Source organism: Megalobrama amblycephala, linkage group LG16 (genome assembly GCF_018812025.1).
Source record: "Megalobrama amblycephala isolate DHTTF-2021 linkage group LG16, ASM1881202v1, whole genome shotgun sequence".
NCBI lineage: Eukaryota > Metazoa > Chordata > Actinopteri > Cypriniformes > Xenocyprididae > Megalobrama > Megalobrama amblycephala.
The window spans coordinates 26,633,984-26,657,519 of NC_063059.1; the positions used below are offsets into that span (position 1 = coordinate 26,633,984).

Sequence of the window (23,536 nt, forward strand, 5' to 3'; positions counted from 1 at the left end):
GTAATATTCAGTTACGGTCAAAGCACCACCTGTTGGCAGCAAGAAGTGGGGCACTTTGAAATGACTTGGCCATAATTCTCCTGTATTTACTCGCTTACATGCATGTCGCCCACTGTTCACTGTGTCCTGATGCCAACTGGTGGCGGTGAGCCTGGGTGCGAGGGCCCTTTCATCGCTGCTTGCAGCTTTAATTTGTTTTTTAAACAAGGTATGAAGTGAAATTTTGTATTAAGTGAAACAGTTGACCATATATTTCACTATTGTTAACTTAGCATTCCATGAAACATTTCAGAGAAGCAAAAACAAATTATTTATTCTATATCCAGTTGAATACACATTTAAATAAATAAATAAGTTATCTTAATCATTATATTGCAAAGTCAATTACTCGTACACATAAAGTAGTAGATTAGTTTGAAACTGGATTTTTATTTTTTTTTAATTCCTGTGAGCAAGTAAAATCCATATATCATATCAGCCTGCAATCTGCAAATCCTATTTGAGAGGTTAATCTAGGTGCATTCCTCTTAAAAATGCTCAAAAGCTTTTTGAATCCTATTACTTGAATCAGAATCTTGAGTAAATGTAAATGAATAAATAATTTTTTTTAAATAAAACTATTTACTGCTTCCCCATTATTACAGAATTGTTTTAGTAATAGGATTTTACTTTACCTGACAGAATGTGCTACTCATGTTTTATTCTGGTAATTTATGTAAAAGTTAGGTTACACTTTATTTTACAGTGCCGTAGTTACATTGTAATTACTCAAATAAGTACTGAGTACTACTAATTAACTACATATACTTACTATAGAGTTACAGTTAGGGTTAGGGTTTGGTTTAGGGTTAGTTACTTGTAATTATGCATAATTTACTGTTATTACTATAGTAAGTACATCATACATTTAACTACGGCACTAAAATAAAGAGTTACCAAATGTATAATATAATGTAATATAATATAATATAATAGCCAATATGATTATATGCACAAAATACTACTATAAAGATGACTTTAAAAAAGTTTTGTTTAGCCTTCTCTACTCCAGTCCTCAGGACCCACTGCTCTGCACATTTTGTATGTCTCTCAGTTCATGGAGCTCTCTTAATGAATCAGTCAAATAAGGGAGACATACAAAATGTCCAGAGCAGTGGGTCCCGAGAACTGGAGTTGATTTTTACTGAAATTGTCATGTCAGTTTCATATGTGTTTCAAAAGGGGACGCCAGAAGCACGGCAAACTGCTGGAAGACACGGCGGCTTCCGTAAGTCACATTCTGTCAGCTCAGCTGTTTGTTCAGACTAGTTATGTTTACACTCTTCTGTCGTCCAGATTTATCGTCTGTGATTTAAGCATTTGGACTCTGAAAGCTTTAAACCATGGATGAATCAGATACAAGCGCTATTATTGCGGAGGACTCGGAGTCGGGTGACTCCAGCAAATTCTGTTGTTGTTTTAAGGTGACACAAAACAAACCTCCTCCGCCGTGTTCATGTCCATTTTCCGTGACCGTGGAGCCCGTTATGTTCCTTTCCACGTTCTCCATAGTTCTCCAGATGCCTTTATACACGCAGTACCTGTGGGATCGTCTCAGTGAAGATGTGGGTTATAATGGAACGAAAGGAGGAGGATGTAATGCATCTACGGTCCACGACCCTCTGCAGAAGGTAACAGATGTTTGACACGTTGTGTGGATTTGGAACCGAGAACCGTTTTTCATCCAGAAATCTGCCGGTTCTTTTAGTGAATCAAAAACAATCTGCGCGACCGGTGAAGCACGCGAAGTTAATGCTTTTGAGCCGGTTCTTTTTAGTGAGTCAAAAGCGCGCCTATTGTATTTTGATTCCTGAACAAATTACACTCGGTTCTTTTTAGTGAGTCAAAAACATACAGAATAGCGCAGTAGTGTAGCCTAGGTCGATTCCTGAACGAACAACTGTAATGAGTCGTTCTTTTTTCAGTGAATCAAAAATATACAGAGCTACAGTACCAGTGTGGTTCGATTGCCAAACGAATGACACTGAGCCGGTTATTTCTGTAGTGAGTCACAAAATTGGTCAGTGAACCTGAATCAAATTTTATTTTTATTTTCCCAAACAATTGACACTTTGAAGCCGTTTTTTTTTTTTAGTAAATTAAAAACATACAGTACAGTGTGTCCAGTATAGTCCTATTCCAAAACGAATTACTTTTATGAGCTTCTTTTTTCTTTAGTGAATCTAGTGAAGCTACGCTACCAGTGTCCCAGACAGCAAGATATAGTGTGGCCCAGATCCGGCCTACATCTGGTACATGTGGATTACACACAGACCAGATGTGGGCTGGATCTGGGCCGACACTATGTTGCTGTCAGGGGTAGTTCGATTCCCGAACATATGCCACTTACGAGTTACTTTTTTTATTTTTTTTATTTTTTTTATTATTAAATCACAAACTTTGACCAGTGTAATTCGATTTCTGAGCGAATGGCAGACAAACCAGCTCTTTTTACTAGTGGATTATTTAACTTTATTTTTTTTATGATATATTCAACTGAAAGATACTACATTATCAAACGTATGACAAAATACTTAAAAAACTACATTATATGTTTCCAAAAGAACTTTTTTTTAATGTAATTTATTTCCCTTGTCTAGGAAGTGGAGATTCTGACTGCACACTGGAGCCTATACATTAATTTGGGTGGTTTTCTAGTTGGGCTGATTATGGTGACCCTGTTAGGCTCATGGAGTGACCGTGCAGGTCGGCGTCTGGTTCTGATCATCCCATCCCTTGGCCTGGCTGTTCAGGCGGCAGTGTATTTGATTGTAATGTACCTGAAGCTACCTGTGTTCTGGTTCCTTATTGGGAGGATCTGCAGCGGCCTCTCCGGGGACTTCAACGCCATATTGGCCGGTTGCTTTGCGTATGTGGCTGACACGAGCGGCAGGGGGTCTCGCACCTTTCGTGTGGCGATACTAGAGGCTTGTTTGGGATTGGCTGGCATGTTTGCAAGCATCATCGGAGGACAATGGCGTCGGGCACAAGGGTATTCGGCAGCTGTTAATGCATAAAATAAAAATATAATATTTCTGTGATTAAAAAATTATGTCATGTTTCCCTCCAGGTATATCAACCCTTTCTGGCTAGTATTGGCCACAAATCTTGCAGCAGCCTTTTACACATACCTGTTTGTGCCTGAAACGGTCACCCCTGACCCCGAGGCAAAACTCCTCTCCACCAGGCATCACCGGGCCATCTACCGCCTCTATGGATCTGATGAACCGCAGGGGCGCAGAACTAAACTATGGTTTTACACTCTCTGCTTCTTTTTGGTGGTGTCTGTACATTTGGGTTGCAGTGACCTCTATGTGCTCTATGAGTTGAGTGCTCCGCTCTGCTGGGGTCCAGAGATGATTGGTTATGGCTCTGCGGCCAAGAATCTAGCCTACCTCACCAGCCTGACAGGGCTCAGGGCCATGCAATGCTGTCTGGAGGACTCCTGGGTGGCTCTGGTGGGCCTTACCTCTAACATTGTTGGCTTGATTGTGATTTCAGTCGCTGACACTACAGCTCTGATGTTTACCGGTAAGATCTGCTATATATATATATATATATATATATATATATATATATATATATACACTTTATACACCACCGTTCAAAAGTTTGGGGCTGGTCATTTTTTTTTATATTTTTGAAAGAAGTCTCTTGTGCTCACCAAGGCTGCATTTATTTGATCAAAAGTACAGTAAAAACAGTATTATTGTGCAATATTACAATTTAAAATAACTGTTTTGTATTTTAATATATCAAATATAATATATTGATTATATTAAATATAATTTGAATATATTAATTATTTTAAATCTATTTTAATATATAAATATTTATTTATTCTTGTGATTGCAAAGCTGAATTTTCAGCAGCCATCTGAAGCATTACACGATTCTTCAGAAATCATCATAATATGCTGATTTGGTGCTCAAGAAACATTTCTTATTATTATCCATATTGAAAACAGTGGTACTGCTTAATATTTTTATAGAGAATTTAGTAACAATGGAGAAGTCTTTGTCACTTTTTAATCAATTTAATGCAAATCCTAAAACAAACTTACTGACCACAAACTTTTATGTACAGACAAAAGTGTGTATAATAATATACAGTAGTCAACATTTGAAGTGGATCAAACAAGTTAATCAAAATTGTCCTAAGAACTAAGTTGTCCTAAGAGGAAAGTTTTACGACAACTTTGATGAAAGGTTTTGATCCACTTCAAATGTTGACTACTATATTTTATGTAAAATATACATATACAATTTTATTAAAATGTATATTATGTATGTTAATGTTATATGAATATTTATTGATTGATTATAATGCATTGTGCTTAATTAAAATTAAGATTATTTACTAGTTGATCTTGAAAGTTTACTTGTGTGCAAAACAGTACAGCAAAATGTCAGTGTAAGTGTATTCAATTTAAATAATTTATTTGACACTTTTTCAGAGTGACTGTATGACATTGTTAATGTTCTAATATTTAGACTAGGCCTACATTACAGGATAAAGGTCAAGACACTATTTCTTGTTATTTCAAAAGATATGCAGTGCTGATGCAACCTCACACTGTCCTCCAGTGGCTGCAGTAGGTATATATGAATCAAGTAAATGAACTTGCAGAAGTTGCTTATCTATCTGTCTTTGTCAGGATATGGCCTGTGCTTCCTTTTTATGGCCTCTACCCCAGTCTTGAGATCTAAACTGTCCAAACTGGTGGACCCTTCGGAGCAAGGTGAAACAAGGACAGTACTGTGTCACAAATTTGAATTTAATGGAATAAAGTGTTTTGCTTATTTATTTAATTTGTTTTTGTCTTAGGTGCTCTGTTTGCTTCAGTGGCGTGTGTAGAAGGTCTATGCTCACTAGTATCTAGTGGGGTTTTTAACTCTCTGTACCCTGCCACCCTACACTTCATGAAGGGATTCCCCTTCCTCTTTGGGGCCTTCATCCTCCTTATTCCAGCTGGCATTATTGGGTAAGACCCTCAATGGTCGTCATTTAGACTATCAGTTTGTGAATGATTCATAACCACAAAATTTGATGTATTTTTATTGTAATGTGTACAGGGGCTTGGGTTGCCAGGAGAAGAGAGAGAGAAGAACAAACCGAGAAGGCTCTGGAATATCCTGACATTGAGTCTGTAAGAGTTTTACAGCTAGGACAGCAAAGGACAGAGCGAGTCCAAGAAAAAGTAATGATTTTCTGCACAACTGGGATCCTAAAGCTGACTACCAATAGAGCGCACAAAATGGACTCGTGTGCAATTCCTGATGACTTGGGCATGGCAGTCGCCGTGATGTTCCAACAACATTTCTGACCATAAGAATTTTTTTTATTTTTTTTTAAGAAATTATACAGCAAAGATACATTAAATTGATCAAAAGTGACAGTAAAGACATTTATAATGTTACAAAATAATTATATTTCAAATTCTATTTCTATATCAAAGAATCTTGAATAAAAATTTCCACAAAAATTAAGCAGTGCAACTGTTTTTCTCAAGAACCACAACAACATTTTAGACTAATTTCTGAAGGATCATGTGACACATAGGTATGTGGAGTTCCCCAAAAAGTGTAAACACTGTGACTCTGTGGTGTTATCAAAACACTGTGTCATCCTCACCAGCATGACACAACAACATTAGCTCAACCAATGGCATGAGTTTTGGTCAGAATTATCTGCTGACTAATGGGGGCCGGGGCAGTGATTGAGAAGCCTGTTTGGTCACGTCTCACTGGTGTATCAGGGAAAATCACTGCATCTTAACATCAAGATTTTTAATGCAGTGTGTCATGGAAATTCTCAGTACCTACTAATCTTACTACTTCACCACAGACAATTCAAACAACGAAGTATGGTGTCAAGAAGATAACACACTACCTCAAACCACACATGAGCAACAGGTCTTTAGCATCTATACACTCTCACTGCCCTCCTCAGGTGTACACTGGTCCTGATCTAAGCTAATCATATGACTGTTAGAATGTTTAATTGTCTTCAATAACAAGTCTATTATTACTCTAATTAATTCAACACGTTTAATGCTTCCCTATGTTAGTTGTGTTCTAGACATCTGAAAATTACATGAATGTGAGAGGAGACTCTTGCAATTATGGCTTGTCTGTCTGTGAACATTACATCTAACAGGAATTGAAAATTACATCTAATGCTTTGTGCTTGTCTGTAAGTGTCAAATCGTTTATCTCAATGGTTTGACGTTTTGTACTAGAATATTTGAATACAGTGCAACATGCAATTTTTTTATTTTTTGACACAAACATCTGGACATGCAGAATAAAGGGATGTTTTCCAAAACAAGCTTTATTGCTGTTTATTTCTCCAAAAAGAATATTTCATTATTTCATTGTACAGATTTTACACATTGTATAACATGAAAGACGGACTGACAAACATCATAAGGCAACAGTAGGGAGCTCAATAGCAGGATAAAGCTTGAGGTGTCAAGAGGAGTTAGTAAATGTTCATTAGCATTTTCCTTGACCTGTTGCATCTTCACAGTGTCTGAAAATGTATGACTCAAATCTGCTGCATAATATTCTTGCAAATCCTAAGAAAGCTTCTACAGCAGTTTTTCAAGTCAAGTAACTGTTTAAAAGGATTTTTTTCCTAATACTGCATAAGGTGATGAATGACCATTATGATTTAGAGGTGAAAAATTTAATTTGTTTTGTGAATGATGCATGGTACATAATATACTGTAATAACTTAAAGGTAGGGTAGGCAATTTCAGAGAGGCTAGCAATAGCAAGCTAGCTTTGAAAGCGTAAGATCCCACCCTCCCTTCAGAGCGCTCTCCAAAGCCACGCATCCTTCTGAACATGAACGCACACAGCAGAGTCTGCAAAGTGTTAGAATAATAATGAACATAAACTTACAGATCTCTATTTGTTCCACCTGACTGCTACAGATTAGTTTTGCCGTTGATAGTGTTGACATAGAAACGCATAAATCCGAGTCTGAGGACATGAACAGCTCCGAGTAGCTGTACTTCACAGGTTGCAATCTCGTAATTACTGTAACTACATGGCATGAACACAGCATAAACTCGTTGTTTTGTTTCAAGAAGAACTGGCTGCTGTTTGTTTGTTGTGCTCGGTGACTGTCTGTCTACAACAATGCATAGCCATCAGTGATGCACGGGTTGCGGTCGGTCGGGTCGTTTGAAATAAAGATGCCAATTAAACCTTTGTAATTTTCAGTTTTACTTACTAAAGGTTTCAGTTTTACTTTCATGGGTATTTGTGAACATTTATTTATGGATATTGTAGCCTCAGTCTAAAATGCGTTAATAAATACTTTATTAACATATTCTATCACTGCATTTTGTGTTTGTGAGAGCTTCAATTGGGCATTCAATTGGGCATTCACAAATAGCCTAACCCTGCTAATACAAGTGGGAAATCCTTATTTACCTTTTGAATGTTGAGCGTTATTAACTTTTGAATAAATGCTGACGCGGGACAAAATGCCCGATTTCCCAACACGTTGAACTGAGCAATGCCATTGTACCATTTTAATAGGCTACTTTTAAACACATATAGCTCAGTATGTCATTTTTATGTATTTTCTGAGAGGGGGCGGGATTTTTGTTGGGAAAGTCGGGGGAGAGACGCACACTTCGATTAGACTGGATAAACACATGCAGCAGCTTAATTGTTAAGAAAATGAAACGAAATAAATTAATAAATCAAGCCTTTATTACATAACACTAGGCTATATCATACAGAATTCAGAAAAAGAACAGTTTGGGCCTTCTCTCAGTTGACCTGCTGATGAATTCTTCAAGCAGGGTCGAAACATAAACATCGCATTCATCAATAATATGCATCTAGATAGCTGAAATGGAAAATGATGGGCCGCCTCAAGAACTGCTTGCTCTCGCCGCTGCACCTCTGAGCGCACCACGTCAGGTCCTGAAACATTTCTCTCCTACACAGGCTGGATTAATGGATATTATTGGCCAGGGAGGCTGATGGGGGGGGCGTATGGGAGGGGGGAGGCCACACACCCCCGCACCCCTAGTTCTTATGTCTATGGCCCAATGACGCTACAATGAGCATTTACTACTTTTAAAAAATGCGGGTCAGGAAGCGGGTCGGGTACAATACTTTCTTTCTTTTTTTTTTTGCGGTCCGAGTTGTGGGTGGGTTAGTTAAAAACGTCGGTCGGGTGCGGGTTGTTTATACATTGACCCGCGCATCACTGATAGCCATACGGAATGCACTGATGGTGTGTGAACGGAGAACGGAGGTATGGAAATTCATATGTTGACAGGCAGGTAGCACATCCTGTCATTGCATTCGGACCGAATGCAATTATCGGACAAACATTTTTTGGTCCTAAGACATGATTTGATATTTAGACCACTTCTATTATTGATTGCTATCAGGATGTGAGGAGAGTTTCAACCAGTATAACAAAATGTGTTTATAAAAAAAAAATGGCCTACCCTACCTTTAACATAACTTATACTGCACAAACCTGTAAAAACAGAAACTATTTTTATGGAACTACAGTATTTTTGATGCCTGAGTAACTTACTGCAAACCACTTTTTAAAAAAATGAAAAATTAATGTTTCATAAGGCTTTTTTCAATAGTTCAACTGATAATGCTATAATGCAAGACTAACTAGTATTATCTATCTCTATCATATAAACAGAGACTGACTATGCTTTATGCTGATGTCATAAATATGACTGATAATGCAGAAATCGATTCAACTTCCTGAGTTACAGAAAAGTCCCACACAATTCTGGGAACATAGTCAGTACATAGCTAGTATGATTACTATACTGCAATTGAGGAATATTCAGTGTTATTTAGAGCCAAAAATGCTGTCTACAGATATAAAGCTGTAAATAACTTAGAATCCTTAAGGTGCGGTCACATTTATTGTTGTTCGGGGAACTCCAGTCATTACAATAGGAATCCACACAATTGCAAATTTTGTGCAAGGGCGAAAGATTTCTCTTTGATTTGACAACAGGTTTCAAGTCAACAGAATGCTGCTTTGTTTGAAAGTGACTTTGTTTGAAAGTGTCTGAGCTGTGTATCATACATCGCCACACTATTGACAGGGTGAGAGACCTTTTTTGGTCTGTTACTAATTTTCCTAATGCAACCACACCTTTAAAGGGTTAGTGCATCCAAAAATGAAAATTCTGTCATTAATTACTTCCAAATCTGTGATCATGTTTCTTCCGAAAATGTTTGACTAAACCGCTCAATTCATATGGATTAGTTTTATGTAGTTGTCAATGGAGGTACAGAAATCATTCAGATTTCATTAAAAAGATCTTAATTTGTGTTCCGAAGATGAACGAAAGTCTTGTGGGTTTGGAATGACATGAGGGTGAGTAATTTCATTTTTGGGTGAACTAACCCTTTAAAGTTCCATTGCATCTCTGGGAAAGTTACATTTATGTCTTTTTCTCCCAAGAAAATTCAACAGTAATCTATCTAGACCAGCTACATGCATACAACCAAAGGAAACACTGGCCTCTGAGGGGTAACAGGTGTGTTCTGGTTACATGACGGCAATTATTCCTTTTCTGGCTCTTTTTTGTCAGTTTTTGCAGCATCTGGTTGTTCTTGGCTGGGGCATCCCTTGAGGAAGCGCAGAATCTTGCTGATAGTGGCTTCCTGATACTCATGTGACCACCTGTGACATTGAGAGAAAAGATTTTCATTAATTATTTTTCCAATTAGATTAGTGCAAATCTCTTTTCTGGCTATCACCATACCAAGCTCAATTTAAAATTGAACATTGGTCTGGGGAGTCTATATGTATTTTCTACTGCACAAGAGGCGTGATCAACGAGCATTATTCACGCAATTGGATAGTCCTTCAACCAATCAGATCGACAATCCGGGAGACGTACTTTGCAGAGCGACGCGAAAACTCCAGACTCCAGGTTTAGTTTGTATAGAGGGTATGCATCGACGTCACTTTCCCGTCGGAACGCGGTCCCTCAGCTGGACTGAGGGGCAAAAGAACCTGCTGTGTGACTGGATTTAATAGGGGAAACTGCGAAAACGCGAGTAAAACTAACGAATTACACTAAAAGTTGGACTCGAAAGTGTTTCTTACAACTTGTCAAATAAACCTAATCCATGGATATTGCAGCCTGGAGTCGTGTTTCCTGACATTTATATGTGCCTGATTTGACACTGGGGAAATACATAAAACAAATCTGTCTGTGAATATTTTATATAACTACGATATAGGTAGGTTTAAATCCGAGCAATCACTTCTATCAATGTTATATCGTCATATCGTCCAGCCCTAATATATATAGTTTTATAGTATATTTTTTGTCAGTGTTTATTTTAAAGCACACAATTATGCAGAATATAAGATGGAAAATATTTAATTGATGATTTGTCAACATGATATATAACAATACAATATATACGGTATGATTTTACCTCAAAATCCAACAATTTGACATAAAATGATAACTGCAAATCCATGTTTCTCTGCTGGAGTCGAGTTGTTTCTGTGAATTGCAGCGATACATTTGCTTCTTTTTCGGCAGTCTTTAAATATATACCTCAGGTTTTGTGTCAAAGTTATTTGTACAGTCAATCACAAAGCTCTTTTCCATTTTGGATGTGTTTTGTGTGTTTTGCGCGGCATTCACGCTGAAAACCAATGCTGCCACTCAGTCTTTTGCCACTTAGCGGGCTTGACCGCAGTTGTAACGGTCGACGGTGACGTCACGTGCATACCCTCTATTGGTTTGTAGCATTGATCAGCGGTTTGCAGAAGCAGCAATGGCATTGAGCGATTTTTGCAGGTTGTGCAAAAAAAACATGAAAGTGAGTGGTATTTACACCCACTCGAGTGATTTGTTTGCTAAACTAAAGAAGTCATTCAGCATCGTCGAGAGGTTAAAAGGAATTGGATTGACGGTCGTGCCGTCGCTTCTCTATCGTCATCGTGTTATACCCGCCAATAGCGAGCAAGGTGGATAAGCCAGTCTGTGATTGGTTCCCGCAAAAGTGTAACAGAAGCAGTAGAAATGAATGTACGGGTTTCCAGACTGAGTTGCCGGGCGAAATCAAATCGCCGGCAGATCAGGCTGGGTTTACCCAGTCTAGCAAATCTCTACAATAAAAGCTATTACTGGATATGGATCTGGTAATTTTGGATCTATAATTTTAACTTTGGCAAATTACTGAGCAGGCACAAACTACAGCAGTACATATTATTTGTTAAAGGGTTAGTTCATGCCAAAATTAAAATTCTGTCATTAATTACTCACACTCATGTCGTTCCAAACCCGCAAGACTTTCGTTCATCTTCGGAAAACAAATGAAGATCTTTTTGATTATATCTGAGAGCTTTCTGTCCCTCCATTGACTGTCTGCAACTACCATTTTGACGCTTCAAAAAGTTCATGAAGAGATCATAAAACTAATCCTTATGAATCAAGTGGTTTAGTCCAAATATTCTGAAGAGACTCGATCACTTTTTATGATGAACAGATTTAATTTAGGCTTTTACTCACATGTAAACATTGATCAGCGAACATAAGTGGAAGCTCAACCAAACTTGAATGACGCACAAGAACAAACCTCTTCCTGAAGCTCAAACATGCTACGTAACACACGAGAATGAACCTCATTGGTTGTGCAGCATGTTTGAGCTTCCAGAAGAGGTTTGTTCATGTGGATTAGTTTTACAATCTCTTTATTAACTTTTTGAAGCTTCAAAGTGGTAGTTGCAAAGGCAGTCATTGGAAGGACAGACATCTCTCAGATTTAATCAAAAAGATCTTCATTTGTGTTTCGAAGATAAACAAAAGTCTTATAGGTTTATAACAACATGAGGGTGAGTAAGGGTGAACTACCCCTTTAAGAGTAACTGCACCAACATGGTTAGTCAGACAGAGTGTTGACTTACTTAATGCCATTAAATTTGAGAATGGTGCTCATGTCCTCTGGCAGAGAGGCCGGATCGGGCCACACAAAGTTATCAGTGACAGGAACGATGTTCTTCTTCCCATTCAGAGCCGTGACTATCTCCTGCGGAAGACAAATCAAAATGTTTAGCCTCACATGGCAGACTGACAATATTAAAACACATAATTACATATTACAAGGTGTTGGCTGAAGGACATTTTGGCATCTTCTGAGAATAGATTTATGGATTCTCTACTAGGGATTTAGGTAATAATGACTGTAATGACTGAAGCCCGAAGGTGTGAGTTTTCCAGTTGAAGTACAGCATTTGTGCAATTAACTGAACCTTGCTCAATGTAAAAATGAAAAGTAAAGCTTAATCACTGAAGGATTTTTTCCTCTAACCTTATGAACCCAGTCTTTCATTGAAACGTCACCCATGCATTTGTCCAACGCATTGGCTGACAGCACCAAGATGAAGTTTCGTGCTCGCTGCACACTCGTGATCAGCTTCTCCTCGAACCTGCCGGCTTCCAGTTTCTCCACATCGATGAAGACGCTGAAACCACGTAACTGTAGATGCACCTTCAGTAGGCTGCATAGAAAGAAAAGAACAGGAGACATGGGGTAATTTTCAAACAGTATATGGTCAATATTCAAATTCTATACTACTTTGTCTAAATAAATTACAAATAAAACACTAAAACCAATGATTTTAAGACTTTTTGAAACACAACATTATAATGAAAAATGGTAAATCCACATTTCACAGTATGAACAGTAAGAAAAAATGGATTTATATTTTGAGATTTGCATTTAAGAATTTCAAGAGAGCATTCAAGATTAAATCATAAATTTAAAGTGATTTTAAAGATTAAGTAAGAGTTATGGCAAAGTAATCAAAATATTAACCAATCATCCATATGGTACCGATTATTAAAATGGAACTTTGGTAACTGAACGGATGATGATTAGATGGATAAGGTCTGACCTGGCAAGCTGTGAACCTGTAGTGCGACGGTAGCTGATGAACACATCAGGGCCCGTGGGCTGGGAATCAGTTAAACAGGGTTTAGCAGGGCGGCGGGCGGTAGAGAGGATCTTGGCACGATGGATGCCATTCTCTACGTGGCAGTCAGACAGCAACTGTTGGTCTGTAATGTGGGCAATATTTTTCCGATCAACTCCAGACTGAATTAAGCCGTACGTGTACTGACGGAATCGTGGGTCTACATCGGCCAGCCAGTCTGCCAGGTTATTGGGGTCACATGTGGAGTAGTTGGCGTAGGTCTTCAGTACACGCAGATCTCTAAGAAACCTGTACAGAGGTTATCAAAGAATTGCTACAGGTTATGTTTTTTTATTTATTTTCATTTTAATTTACACTTGGATGCAAAAGGAATAATTAAGATTTTTTAATGTTTTGATGTGTTAGAAAGAAGTCTCTTATGCTCACCAAGGCTGAATTTATTTGATCAAAAATACAGTAAAAACAGAAATATTGTTAAATATTATTACAATTTAAAACAATGGTTTTCTATGTGATTATATTTTAAAATGTAATTTATTCCTGTGATGGTAAAGCTGAATTTTTAGCATCATTACTTCAGTCTTCAGTGTCACATGATATTTCAAAAATCATTCTATTATGCTGATTTTGTGCTCACTTATTATCAATTATTATTGTTGTTATTAATATTATATCTTATTATTAATAATGTTGAAATCATTTTTTGCTGCTTAATATTTTTGTGGAAACTGATACATACTTTTTCATGGTTCTTTGATGAATAGAAAATCCAAAAGAACAGCATTTATTTGAAAGTTTCCACAAAAAAATATTGAGCTGTTTTCAAAATTGATAAAAATAAATATTTCTTAAGAACCAAATCAGCATATTAGAATGATTGAAACATACAGAAACATTGTTTTAAATTGCTTAAACCCAAAAAATGGAGCCTTTAATTTCTTTTAATTTAAATTTCTCAAAATCTTAAAAAGTCCAAGTTTATTTCCATGTTTAAATTAGATATTTAAATCCCAGATTTTCAATGTGTTATTAGGGTTAAATTTATGATAGTTGTACATACATAACATTTCTATAAATATTTTTGAGCATGAATACTTCCAAGAATTAAGCAGCACTAGCCTCTTGCGAGTGAGCCCAGTAGTCATGCCCAGATCCTGGATCAGATCCTGTTCTGTTATATTGAGCAGCAGATCTCCATCCACTTGCAGTTCCTGAGAGATATGGTGCAAAAAAATTGTGATTCAGTCCACAGCAAACATCGGCATGATATTATCATATCCTTCACCTTTATCTTGGTCAGCTGAACAGGAAATGGGAGCTGTGTACAAACCTGAAACCGTTCACTAAATGCACTGAAGCCAATCTGCTGCAGCCAGGTCTGCACCTCTCCGCTCTTCCAGTTGGGTACAGACGACAGGATACGCCTCGGGACGTCCTCGCTCATCATTGTTAAGGCCCGCTTAGCCAGAGAGCAGACGGTCCCATTACTGGAGTACATGACGATCCTCTTTAGACTCTGAACAGCCCCAATCTCCTGAAATATCTGTGTAGAAAGATAATATTTATTAAAATTCATTTTACTTTTGTGTACTTATATGTACACTTGAGTCTTAGTTATTATATTATTATATGTCCCTGGTGAAAAAAAAATACTAAAATATATTTGAAAAAAAAATTTTGTGCTAAGTATACTACAAATACATTTACATATTTGATGTGCTAAATAAAAGTACCCTGCAATTGTACTTTTTGGGGCGGTTTCCTGGACAGAGATTAAGCCTAGTGTTAGAATAAAATGGCCCTTTAAACCAGAATAACAGAAATCTGCTTTCTCTGTCATGGTTTAAAATAGTCCTAGACTTAGTCTAGTCCAGAGTTTAATAAACTGATTTCCAGGAGGAAGACTAGAGCTACTCCAGGACTAAATTGAGGCTTAAATTAAACCTACCAGGAGGCAGGTTTAACTTCAGATTAACGTTGTGTTTCAAAGAAGACACATGTATTACTTGGATATATATATCGATATTGATATACACTGTATGTACCTATCCTGCCCCTAAATGTCTTGCATTTAGGTGTAATATTAAGAAATGTGCATTGTGCAGTAAAGAAATACTCCAAATAAAGTTTCAAAATATGTTAATGGATTTGATGTATACTTAGTATGAAATATATATATATATATATATATATATATATATTTTTTACTAGGGGTTATGTTATTATAATGTATTATATTGTATTTAAATATTTTTTTCTTTTATCAGATCCTGAGCAGCTCCACTCTCTTGAAATATCTGTTCTTATATCTATTTTAAAATTAAATATATGAATATTTTATTTTATATAGTATTTAAACTCATGTCCTAGTACTATATATCAGCATTAATTAACTAAAATTATATATATATATATATATATATATATATAGAGAGAGAGAGAGAGAGAAAGATGGTTTTTATATATAAAATATTAATTTATAATATATTGTATACTAAGATACATGCTCTTACACATGCCAGCTATCAAGGAACATTCTCAGAAGATTCTGACAAAGTTATGAACAAACGTTCTTCCAGTGATGTTAATGAAATGTTTGTTAAAAGTTACCTGGTATTTAATAACATTATAACCACAAAAATTTAATTTATACTTCATTCATGAAAAGTTTTTTCAGTTGCACATTTTTAGTTGGACATTAGTTTAATGTTTTTTAAACATTACTAACTACTTTTTTCAGACGGTTTAGAGAACATTCAAAAGTAACGTTCCCATAGTACTTGCTTAAATGATAAAATAGAAAACACATCCCCTTAATGTTTTCTCTAACATTTAAAATGCTCATTTAAAAAAAATGGATGTTTTGAACACCCTCTGAGAACATTCAGAAATAGCAAAACTTTAGCAAAACTTTCAATGGGACATATATTTGTTAGGTGGGGAAGGGCTAGACAAGTGAATATAGTGTCTGTCTGACCTTGGTATTACGTTGCCGAGACTTGATACTAGTCTCCACGCACAGGTAGAATGCGGCGATGCATTTCCCCTCTAGACGTGTGCCGTCCAGCAGGGGCAGCAAGTGCTGCAGGTCTGCAGCCGTGCGGCCCTGCATGCTGTCTGCGCTGTCCAAAAGGTTGCGTGCAAACTCATCAGGGTCTAACGAAGCGATGAAGGGCTCCACCAGCTCCAGAGTACCAGACTTCACCACTTCTTTCTCGATCTCCCTGTTAGCCGCCAGAACAGCCACGGCCAGACAGGCATAAAACCGGATCAGTTCGTCCTCTTTGGAGAACGCCAGAGGGAACAGCCATTCGGCCGCCTGTTTTTCGATCATCAGACGCTGACAGCGGTGCCCACCATACATGGCACAGTTTGCCAGGGCCACAGCGCAGTGCCGCAGTACAGTTGGGTCTGTTCCACGGCACCAATACAGGAGGGTGTCCAGTGCTCCGTTAGTGATAAGCTGCGCGGATGTCTCCTCTGTGTGTTTAAACATGTGCTCAAGGATGCCCGACACACTTCGTGCCAGCTGGGCATCCTCCTGCTCACGGGTCAGGTTCAGTATGACCCCAAGGCCCATACGTGCCACATAATCCCTGCAGAGAAATACAAAAATGAGCATTTGAAAGAATTCCAACAAATATACTATACTAATATTAGATAAATCATTACATAATATCCAACCAAGTGGCACCAACAAATAAATGACGCAAGACAAGATAATGAGTGGAGCTTGACCTAATTAGATTTTAGGAACAGTAAGGTTAGGGTTGGGGTGTGGCTGGACCTTCAAGCTCCACCCATTATGTCCAAAAACGCCTCAAAGGCTTCTGACTGGCTAATAAGAATGAGATCCCAGGACAGTTCTTTCATTGATATCTTTAGTATGATTTCTGCCAACCATTCCATACGAAAATAGCTTATAGCACCTTTATTATTTTATATTCTTTCATATTTTTTCCAATGAGGTTAATATTCTATCCAACAAATTTAGACATGAAATGTACTTCTAACTTATTTTTGAAGAGTATATCTAATTTATGATCATTTTTGAAAAAAACAAACTTTATGTAAAACGCTTGAGCTATCTTTCTTTAAAATAAACACCACTTTGTTTGATATCAAAGGGATAGTTCACCCAAAGATGAGACTTCTGTCATCATTTACTCACCCTCTAGTTGTATCAAACCTGTATAAATTTATTTAAAAGATATTTGGAAGAATGCTTTGTAACAAAGCAGATCTCGCCCCCCTCCTACTATGGTAGTCAATGGGGGCCGAGATCTGCTTGGTTACAAAAATTCTTCCAAATATCAGAGCAAAGAAATTTGTATAGGTTTTGAACAACTTGAGGGTGAGTAAATGATGACAGAATTTGTCATGTTTGGTTGAACTATCCCTTTAAAGGATTAGTTCACTTTCAAATTAAAATTTCCTGATAATTTACTCACCCCCATGTCATCCAAGATGTCCATGTCCTTCTCTCTTCAGTTGAAAAGAAATTAAGGTTTTTGATGATAACATTCCAGGATATATCTCCTTATAGTGGACTTCAATGGCCTCCAAACAGTTGAAGGTCAAAATGACAGTTTAAGTGCAGCTTCAAAGCGTTCTACGCGATCCCAGATGAGGAATAAGGGTCTTATCTAGAGAAACCATCACTCATTTTCTAAAAAAAAAAATAAATTTATACATTTTAACCATAAACACTCATCTTGAACTAGCTTCTTCTTCTTCTACGGCAGTGTAGACACTGCTAAGTGTATTACTGCCCTCCTCAGGTCCAAGTTTGAACTAAATTGTCATATACAATATTCTAGTGCAAGTATATAACATTTAGTTCAAACTTTAACCTGTGGAGGGCAGTAACACGCTTAGCAGTGTCTACACTGCCGGAATTCTAATATAGAAGAAGAAGAAGAAGAAGAAGAGAGCTAGTTCAAGATGAGCATTTATGGATAAAATGTATAAAATTTTAAAAATATTTTAGAAAAGGAGTGATGGTTTCTCTAGATAAGTCCCTTATTCCTCATCTGGGATCGTGTAGAACGTTTTGAAGCTGCACTGAAACTGTAATTTTGACCTTCAACCGTTTGGAGGCCATTGAAGTCCACTATATCCTCCTGAGACCCCCAAATGTTTTTTTTTTTTAATTTAGTATTTTTTCACGTCATTATATTGTTTAGAGCATAAGAAACAAATGAAAAAATAACATTTTTAAAAAATTATATTTTATTCATATGTTATGATATGTCCTCTGTAGTGGACACCAGGACTAAGTTGTTTAAAAAATAAAATGACATGAAATGACATGTATAGGCAAAAACAATGGGATTTTTTTTTAATCACCAATCAATTTTTAGGCTTCAGGATTGTTTTTAACCAAACTTTGTATAAAGATGATTCTCAACTATGTTATGAAACATATAATGGAATTAATTGATATACCATTTTACTTTATGCAGTATGAGGGTAAAATGGCCATACATGGGTTTTCCCATTCAATACAATGTATCTATACACTGTATCTAATTTGCATATTAATGTGTTCTTGGAGCAACATGCAATGAAAAAAGAAGTGTAATAATGGGAGCAATAATTGGCAACATTTTCATAATAATATCTAATAATTAATAGGAATATTGATATATAATTTCTTTCCCTATACACTTGTTGTGTCTCCTGAAATGATTTAAGTCCCGGTGTCCTCTACAGTGGACATGTATGAAATCAATGTTCTGTTTCATAACAGAAAGTCATATTTTGATTTGAAACCCCATAACATTTTCCTGAGATGTTGATTTATAATAAACAATTTGAAAATTAATCCGATTTAAATAATCACAAAATATTATCATATTTCCATAAGAGTGCTAATTTTCATTTTTTTAGTCATATTTAAAGACCAAGAAGTTGTTGTTGTAATGGGGAAACCTCTAAAAATCTGGTATCTCTGCAAAGCCCTGAATGTGCTCTTTACAGGACACCCAGACTTAAAACTGTGACATGTATGATGTCAGAAAAAAACACTAAAATATAATGTCCACTACAGAGGACAGAAGTCTATTCCTGGGTCCCAGGAGGATATGGAGAAAAATCCTGGAATGTTTTCATCAAAAACCTTAATTTCTTTTCGACTGAAGAGAGAAGGACATGGACATCTTGGATGACATGGGGGTGAGTAAATTATCAGGAAATTTTAATTTGAAAGTGAACTAATCCTTTAAGGCTAATTCAATAACATTCACTCATATTTAACTGTGACTTGATGTCCAAATTATTTTAAGGGCCCATTTGAACAACATACTTTTCAAAGATGTTCCTTACCTGTTTTCTGAAACCAATACCTGCTCAAGCAGCTTGGCAGACTCATATGTGATTTCTACAGCAGGTGTCTGCATCAGCTGCAAGAGCAGCTCCAGACCCCCATCCAGCCGGATCCTGTTGCAGATCTCCTCTGCTACCTGTCGGCCCACTGTGGGCAGGACCCAGGCCTCCTCAACCAGCTGGAAAGTCTCAGCAATGGCTCGGCGAGTCTCTTCCCTATCTCCAGTGTCTTTGGCAGACTTCAGCGTTTTGATTGCGGAGCGCAACGCAGGGAGAGAGACGTCCACCACGGCCTGGACATCGGCGCTGATCCCCGGAGACACAACCCTGGGGTCGGAGCTCGTCCTCCGGTTGTGTAGCCGACTACTGACATATTCAGGAACCGTGAGTCTGTCGGTGCTAAACATGGAGAAATAACGGCAAATCTTACTAATGTAAACGACGAGGGACAAAAACATCTACCAACTGTTTGTCTGTTGTTACAACAGTTCTGATGCTTCTTTGTCTTTCAGCTGTGACAAAGAAATGATCACGGTTAACTCATTACCTAGCAAAACGTTTAATGCGAAGCAGTTTAATTCATTAACAGAGACTGTTTGCACAAAACGAGTCCCCTGCTGATGTCAGAGAAAAATAATAAACGCAAATGACGTCAGAGACGTTACAAAGCCTTTAAGATATCCTCTATGAATCCACCGTTAGAAAAGGCCCATCAAGCTTGTTTAAAAACAATCAAATAACAAGATGAAGCTGTAAGAATGACTTGATTTTTGAGGAAAAATTAGACAAAATTAGCCGATTTGTTGATGTACACTGACAATCTATCAGGTTTTGTCAGACAAAGACGACTATTTCCACTGTCCTTGTGCCACCCTCGGAGAAATTCCTGTGAAAGCCAACTAAAGCGATGCTTATTAAATAAAACAACGTGATGCTGTTATATTTTGAAAGAAGTCAATATTGTTGATAATGGATGCTCAAGCATCCTCAGCGTCCGTTTGTAGACCCGCCCAGTGTATCTCGCCTCGGACTCGATGTGGAGAAGCAAGCATCACAGTAGCACGTTCAGTTCAATGCTTGGCTCCACCTGATGGAGAAAGACGATATTGCAATGTTATGCAGTAGCCTATGATGGCAAGATGAAAGGGTAAGAGCATAATAATAATAATACCATTATTTTATATAGCGCCTTTAAAAGTGGCTTTCTCAAAGCGCTTTACAAGAAAACATAACAGAGAAAACAACACATTTAAATACAAAAAAACACATCAAAGAAATAGAAAAAATAAAATGATTAATCAAGTAAAAGCAATTCTAAAAGAGAATGTTTTGAGAAGAGATTTAAAAGAAGTCACTAATGTATTTGCTTCCCTGATGTCAGCTGGGAGAGAGTTCAAAAGCTTAGGAGCATAAGAAGAAAATGCTCTATCACCCCTAGAGCGAAGCCGTGTCTTAGGAACAACTAAGAGTCCACTCTGAGAGGAACGCAGATTTCGACATGGAGTGTAAGGCATTAAAAGATCAGTCAAGTACTGACTGTACAAGACTTTAAAATCAATACGATACCTGACAGGGAGCCAGTGCAAAGACTTCAAGATGATCACCAGCCCTGACCCCAGACAGAACTCTAGCAGCCGAGTTTTGTAAATATTGAAGTTTGTTGAGTAATGATTTAGATACTCCAACTAGAAGAAAATTACAATAGTCCAGACGTGAAAAGACAAAAGAGTTTATCAACTTCTCAGCCAACATAGGACGTAAACGTAAACATAGGACATCTCCAAAACGGCATGTTTTGGGTGGTGTTCCCGGACCCAGACTTTCTAGTATTAGCCTACCTATACCTACCAAATTAGGGACAACCGATGAGGGCTTAATGCTCACTGATGCATTTAGGGAGCAAAGCCCGTCTGCATGGTCCCATCACACAGAAAAGCTTTGGCTCAAATTTCTGGAAAAAAAAAGAAAATAAATCTTGATAAAAAAAGGTGTCAGAACATGCTGGGTTATGTTTTCTGGGTTCTGCTTTCTTTTGTGGGAATACTGTCCTTTACTTGTCCTTTTTGAGAGAATATGCTGTGTGCAGGATTCTCCTGTGAGGAGGTGCAAGCTCAAGTCAAGCTAATCATTTGCCTTTCAGAGGTGTTTGATAACTCAGTTTGTAGCTGCTTGACAGTGTAAGCAGTAATACAGTAGGCCTACTTTAAGTAATTAATTAAGTGATGATTGAGAATTATTGAAGATAGCTGCTGTTAACAAGCAGAATGAACGAAAGAAAGAGAAACAACAAGAACAGAAAAAATCAAAACACTAGAACTACAACTGACTTCAGCCGCAGCCTTAGATAAAAGAAGACATTAAATCTCTCAAGATCTCAGCAGAGGAGGATTAAACAACTCCATATACAGAAGCTCTTATTAAGAGAGAGAGTTTTTTTGTTGTTGTTGATGTTTTATTGAAATTTGTTAGGGTTTTTTATTATTATTATTACCATCATGGTGATCAGTGTTTTCTTTAGTTGGGTAGTTTGACTTGTCTTTGTAATGTTAGAGTTTTTCTGGCTGCTGTAACTGAGTTTGTTATAGCAAGAAAAGCAAAAAAAAAAAAAAAACACAATCTAATGCTGTGCTTGCTTCAGGATAGGAATATCATCATTGTGTAGTGGCTTAATTCACTGATCTCATGACTGAATTTAATATGAGCAATATCTTACGAACTTTGTTTTGTTGTGATTCACGTAAAGGTCCAACACAGTTTTAATCAGAAAAACTGAATAGGTTTTAAAACAGATTGTACACTACACACTTTTAACTATGGTGAGATTTACTCACAAACAGACATAAAGAATCAGTGTATGAATCTCAACAAGGGTGACATGCTTAATGCCGAGATCTCAGTGTTGGTGGGCTTTGTTCAGTCATAAGCTTTCAAAAGACAGCCGATTTTGTTCCTTCTCTCCCTTACAAGATTTTGAAGACAAAGACCGTCGGTTCTGTTTGGTTACAAGATCTCAGTGATGGTGTGTGAATGGACTTTAACCAGCATCAGTTTAAATGTTCAATTTTTGCCTTTTTAGAATCTCATTGGAACAGAATTCGATGGCAAATATACAGCTGTCGAAATTATTTAATAAAAATACAGGTGTTCATTGTTTGTTAACGTTAGTTCACAGTGCATTAACTAATGTTATCAGATACAACTCTTGATTTCAATAATGTATTAGTAAATGTTGACATTAACAAAGATTAAGAAAAGTTACAGTAAAGACCTAAATTGTTAAAAAATAATGTTTCTCTTTTGAAAGTTCTATTCAAAGAATACTGAAAAACTATCATGGTTTCCACAAAAATCTGAAGCATGTCTACCCCTATGTTTTGATGGTCAAGGATTACAATGATACCTTATAAAACATCATAAACTGTTCAGGTGAATAGTAAATGGTGAATTCAGTGGCATGAGAAGGAAATCACAGTATCTGAGAACCTAGGCTAGACTTTATAATTGCATGTCTGTTGCATGCATGTTGTGTAGAGTTTCAAAAGCTTAATCCTTTTGTTCATTAACCCTGACAATACAGTGACTGTTAAGAGTAGAATATTTAATATGTCCTTAGCAACATAGCTTAAAAAGAATGTCAGACACAAAGATTTACTTCAAAAAAATTCAGAAACACGTTTTAGAGCAAACTTCTAACAGCCCAATAGATGTCTGTTTTAAAGCAGAGTGTGAGTATTATTTTTTTTTTACTTTTAACTGCTTATTAAAAGTATTTTTTAAAATGTGTATATTGCATTCAGCGGGGCAAAGCAGACTCAGCTCCACCCATTCTTATAGGGTTAGTTCACCCAAAAATGAAAATTCTGTCATTTATTACTCACCCTCATGCCGTTTCACACCCGTAAGACCTTCAATCTTCGGAACACAAATTAAGATATTTTATTTGAAATCCGATGGCTCAGTGAGGCCTTCATAGGGACCAATGACATTTCCTCTCTCAAGATCCAATAAGTACTAAAAACATATTTAAATCAGTTCATGTGAGTACAGTGCTTCAATATTAATATTATAAAGTGACAAGAATACTTTTGGTGCGCCAAAAAAACAAAATAACGACTTATATAGTGAAGGCCGATTTCAAAACACTGCTTCATGAAGCATCGGAGCGTTAACAGTGTATCGAATTCGAATCATAATTCGG

The 23,536-nt window shown here is 37.0% G+C and overlaps 3 protein-coding genes across 5 annotated transcripts in view; 1 reads left to right on the plus strand and 2 right to left on the minus strand.

Annotated features, from left to right (window-relative positions):
- Positions 1–1,614, minus strand: part of foxn1 (forkhead box N1) — a 28,072-nt gene extending 26,458 nt beyond the window's left edge. For 2 of the 3 annotated variants that reach the window (XM_048160474.1, XM_048160472.1), the window contains exon 1: positions 1,480–1,614. The gene's annotated coding sequence lies outside the window, so the exon portion shown is untranslated. The remainder of the gene's footprint in view (positions 1–1,479) is intronic. The other variant, XM_048160473.1, reaches the window with a different exon arrangement.
- Positions 1,077–6,369, plus strand: slc46a1 (solute carrier family 46 member 1). Its single transcript, XM_048160475.1, has 6 exons — positions 1,077–1,670; positions 2,640–3,031; positions 3,110–3,570; positions 4,697–4,780; positions 4,867–5,023; positions 5,115–6,369. The coding sequence occupies exons 1-6, from the start codon at positions 1,383–1,385 to the stop codon at positions 5,176–5,178; spliced, it is 1,446 nt and encodes a 481-aa protein (XP_048016432.1). The 5' UTR covers positions 1,077–1,382; the 3' UTR covers positions 5,179–6,369.
- On the minus strand, positions 6,355–21,663 carry sarm1 (sterile alpha and TIR motif containing 1). Its single transcript, XM_048160470.1, has 8 exons — positions 19,339–21,663; positions 15,989–16,607; positions 14,342–14,554; positions 14,131–14,222; positions 12,973–13,299; positions 12,387–12,576; positions 11,983–12,104; positions 6,355–9,735 (listed from the first exon to the last, which is right to left on the minus strand). Exons 1-8 carry the CDS (start codon positions 19,794–19,796, stop codon positions 9,615–9,617), a joined length of 2,142 nt encoding a protein of 713 aa, XP_048016427.1. The 5' UTR covers positions 19,797–21,663; the 3' UTR covers positions 6,355–9,614.
- Between the last annotated feature and the right edge of the window lie 1,873 nt (positions 21,664–23,536).

Bases quoted from the DNA above. Each gene is read 5' to 3' on its own strand.
- slc46a1 (XM_048160475.1), top strand. From the start codon at position 1,383: ATGGATGAATCAGATACAAGCGCTATTATTGCGGAGGACTCGGAGTCG. The intron at 4,781-4,866 runs GTGAAACAAGGA...TTTTTGTCTTAG, and splicing joins GGTGGACCCTTCGGAGCAAG to GTGCTCTGTTTGCTTCAGTG. The intron at 5,024-5,114 runs GTAAGACCCTCA...TAATGTGTACAG, and splicing joins ATTCCAGCTGGCATTATTGG to GGGCTTGGGTTGCCAGGAGA.
- sarm1 (XM_048160470.1), bottom strand. From the start codon at position 19,796: ATGTTTTTGTCCCTCGTCGTTTACATTAGTAAGATTTGCCGTTATTTC. The intron at 14,555-15,988 runs GTCAGACAGACA...CTTTCTACACAG, and splicing joins CTCGGCAACGTAATACCAAG to ATATTTCAGGAGATTGGGGC. The intron at 12,577-12,972 runs GTCAGACCTTAT...CTTTCTATGCAG, and splicing joins ACAGGTTCACAGCTTGCCAG to CCTACTGAAGGTGCATCTAC.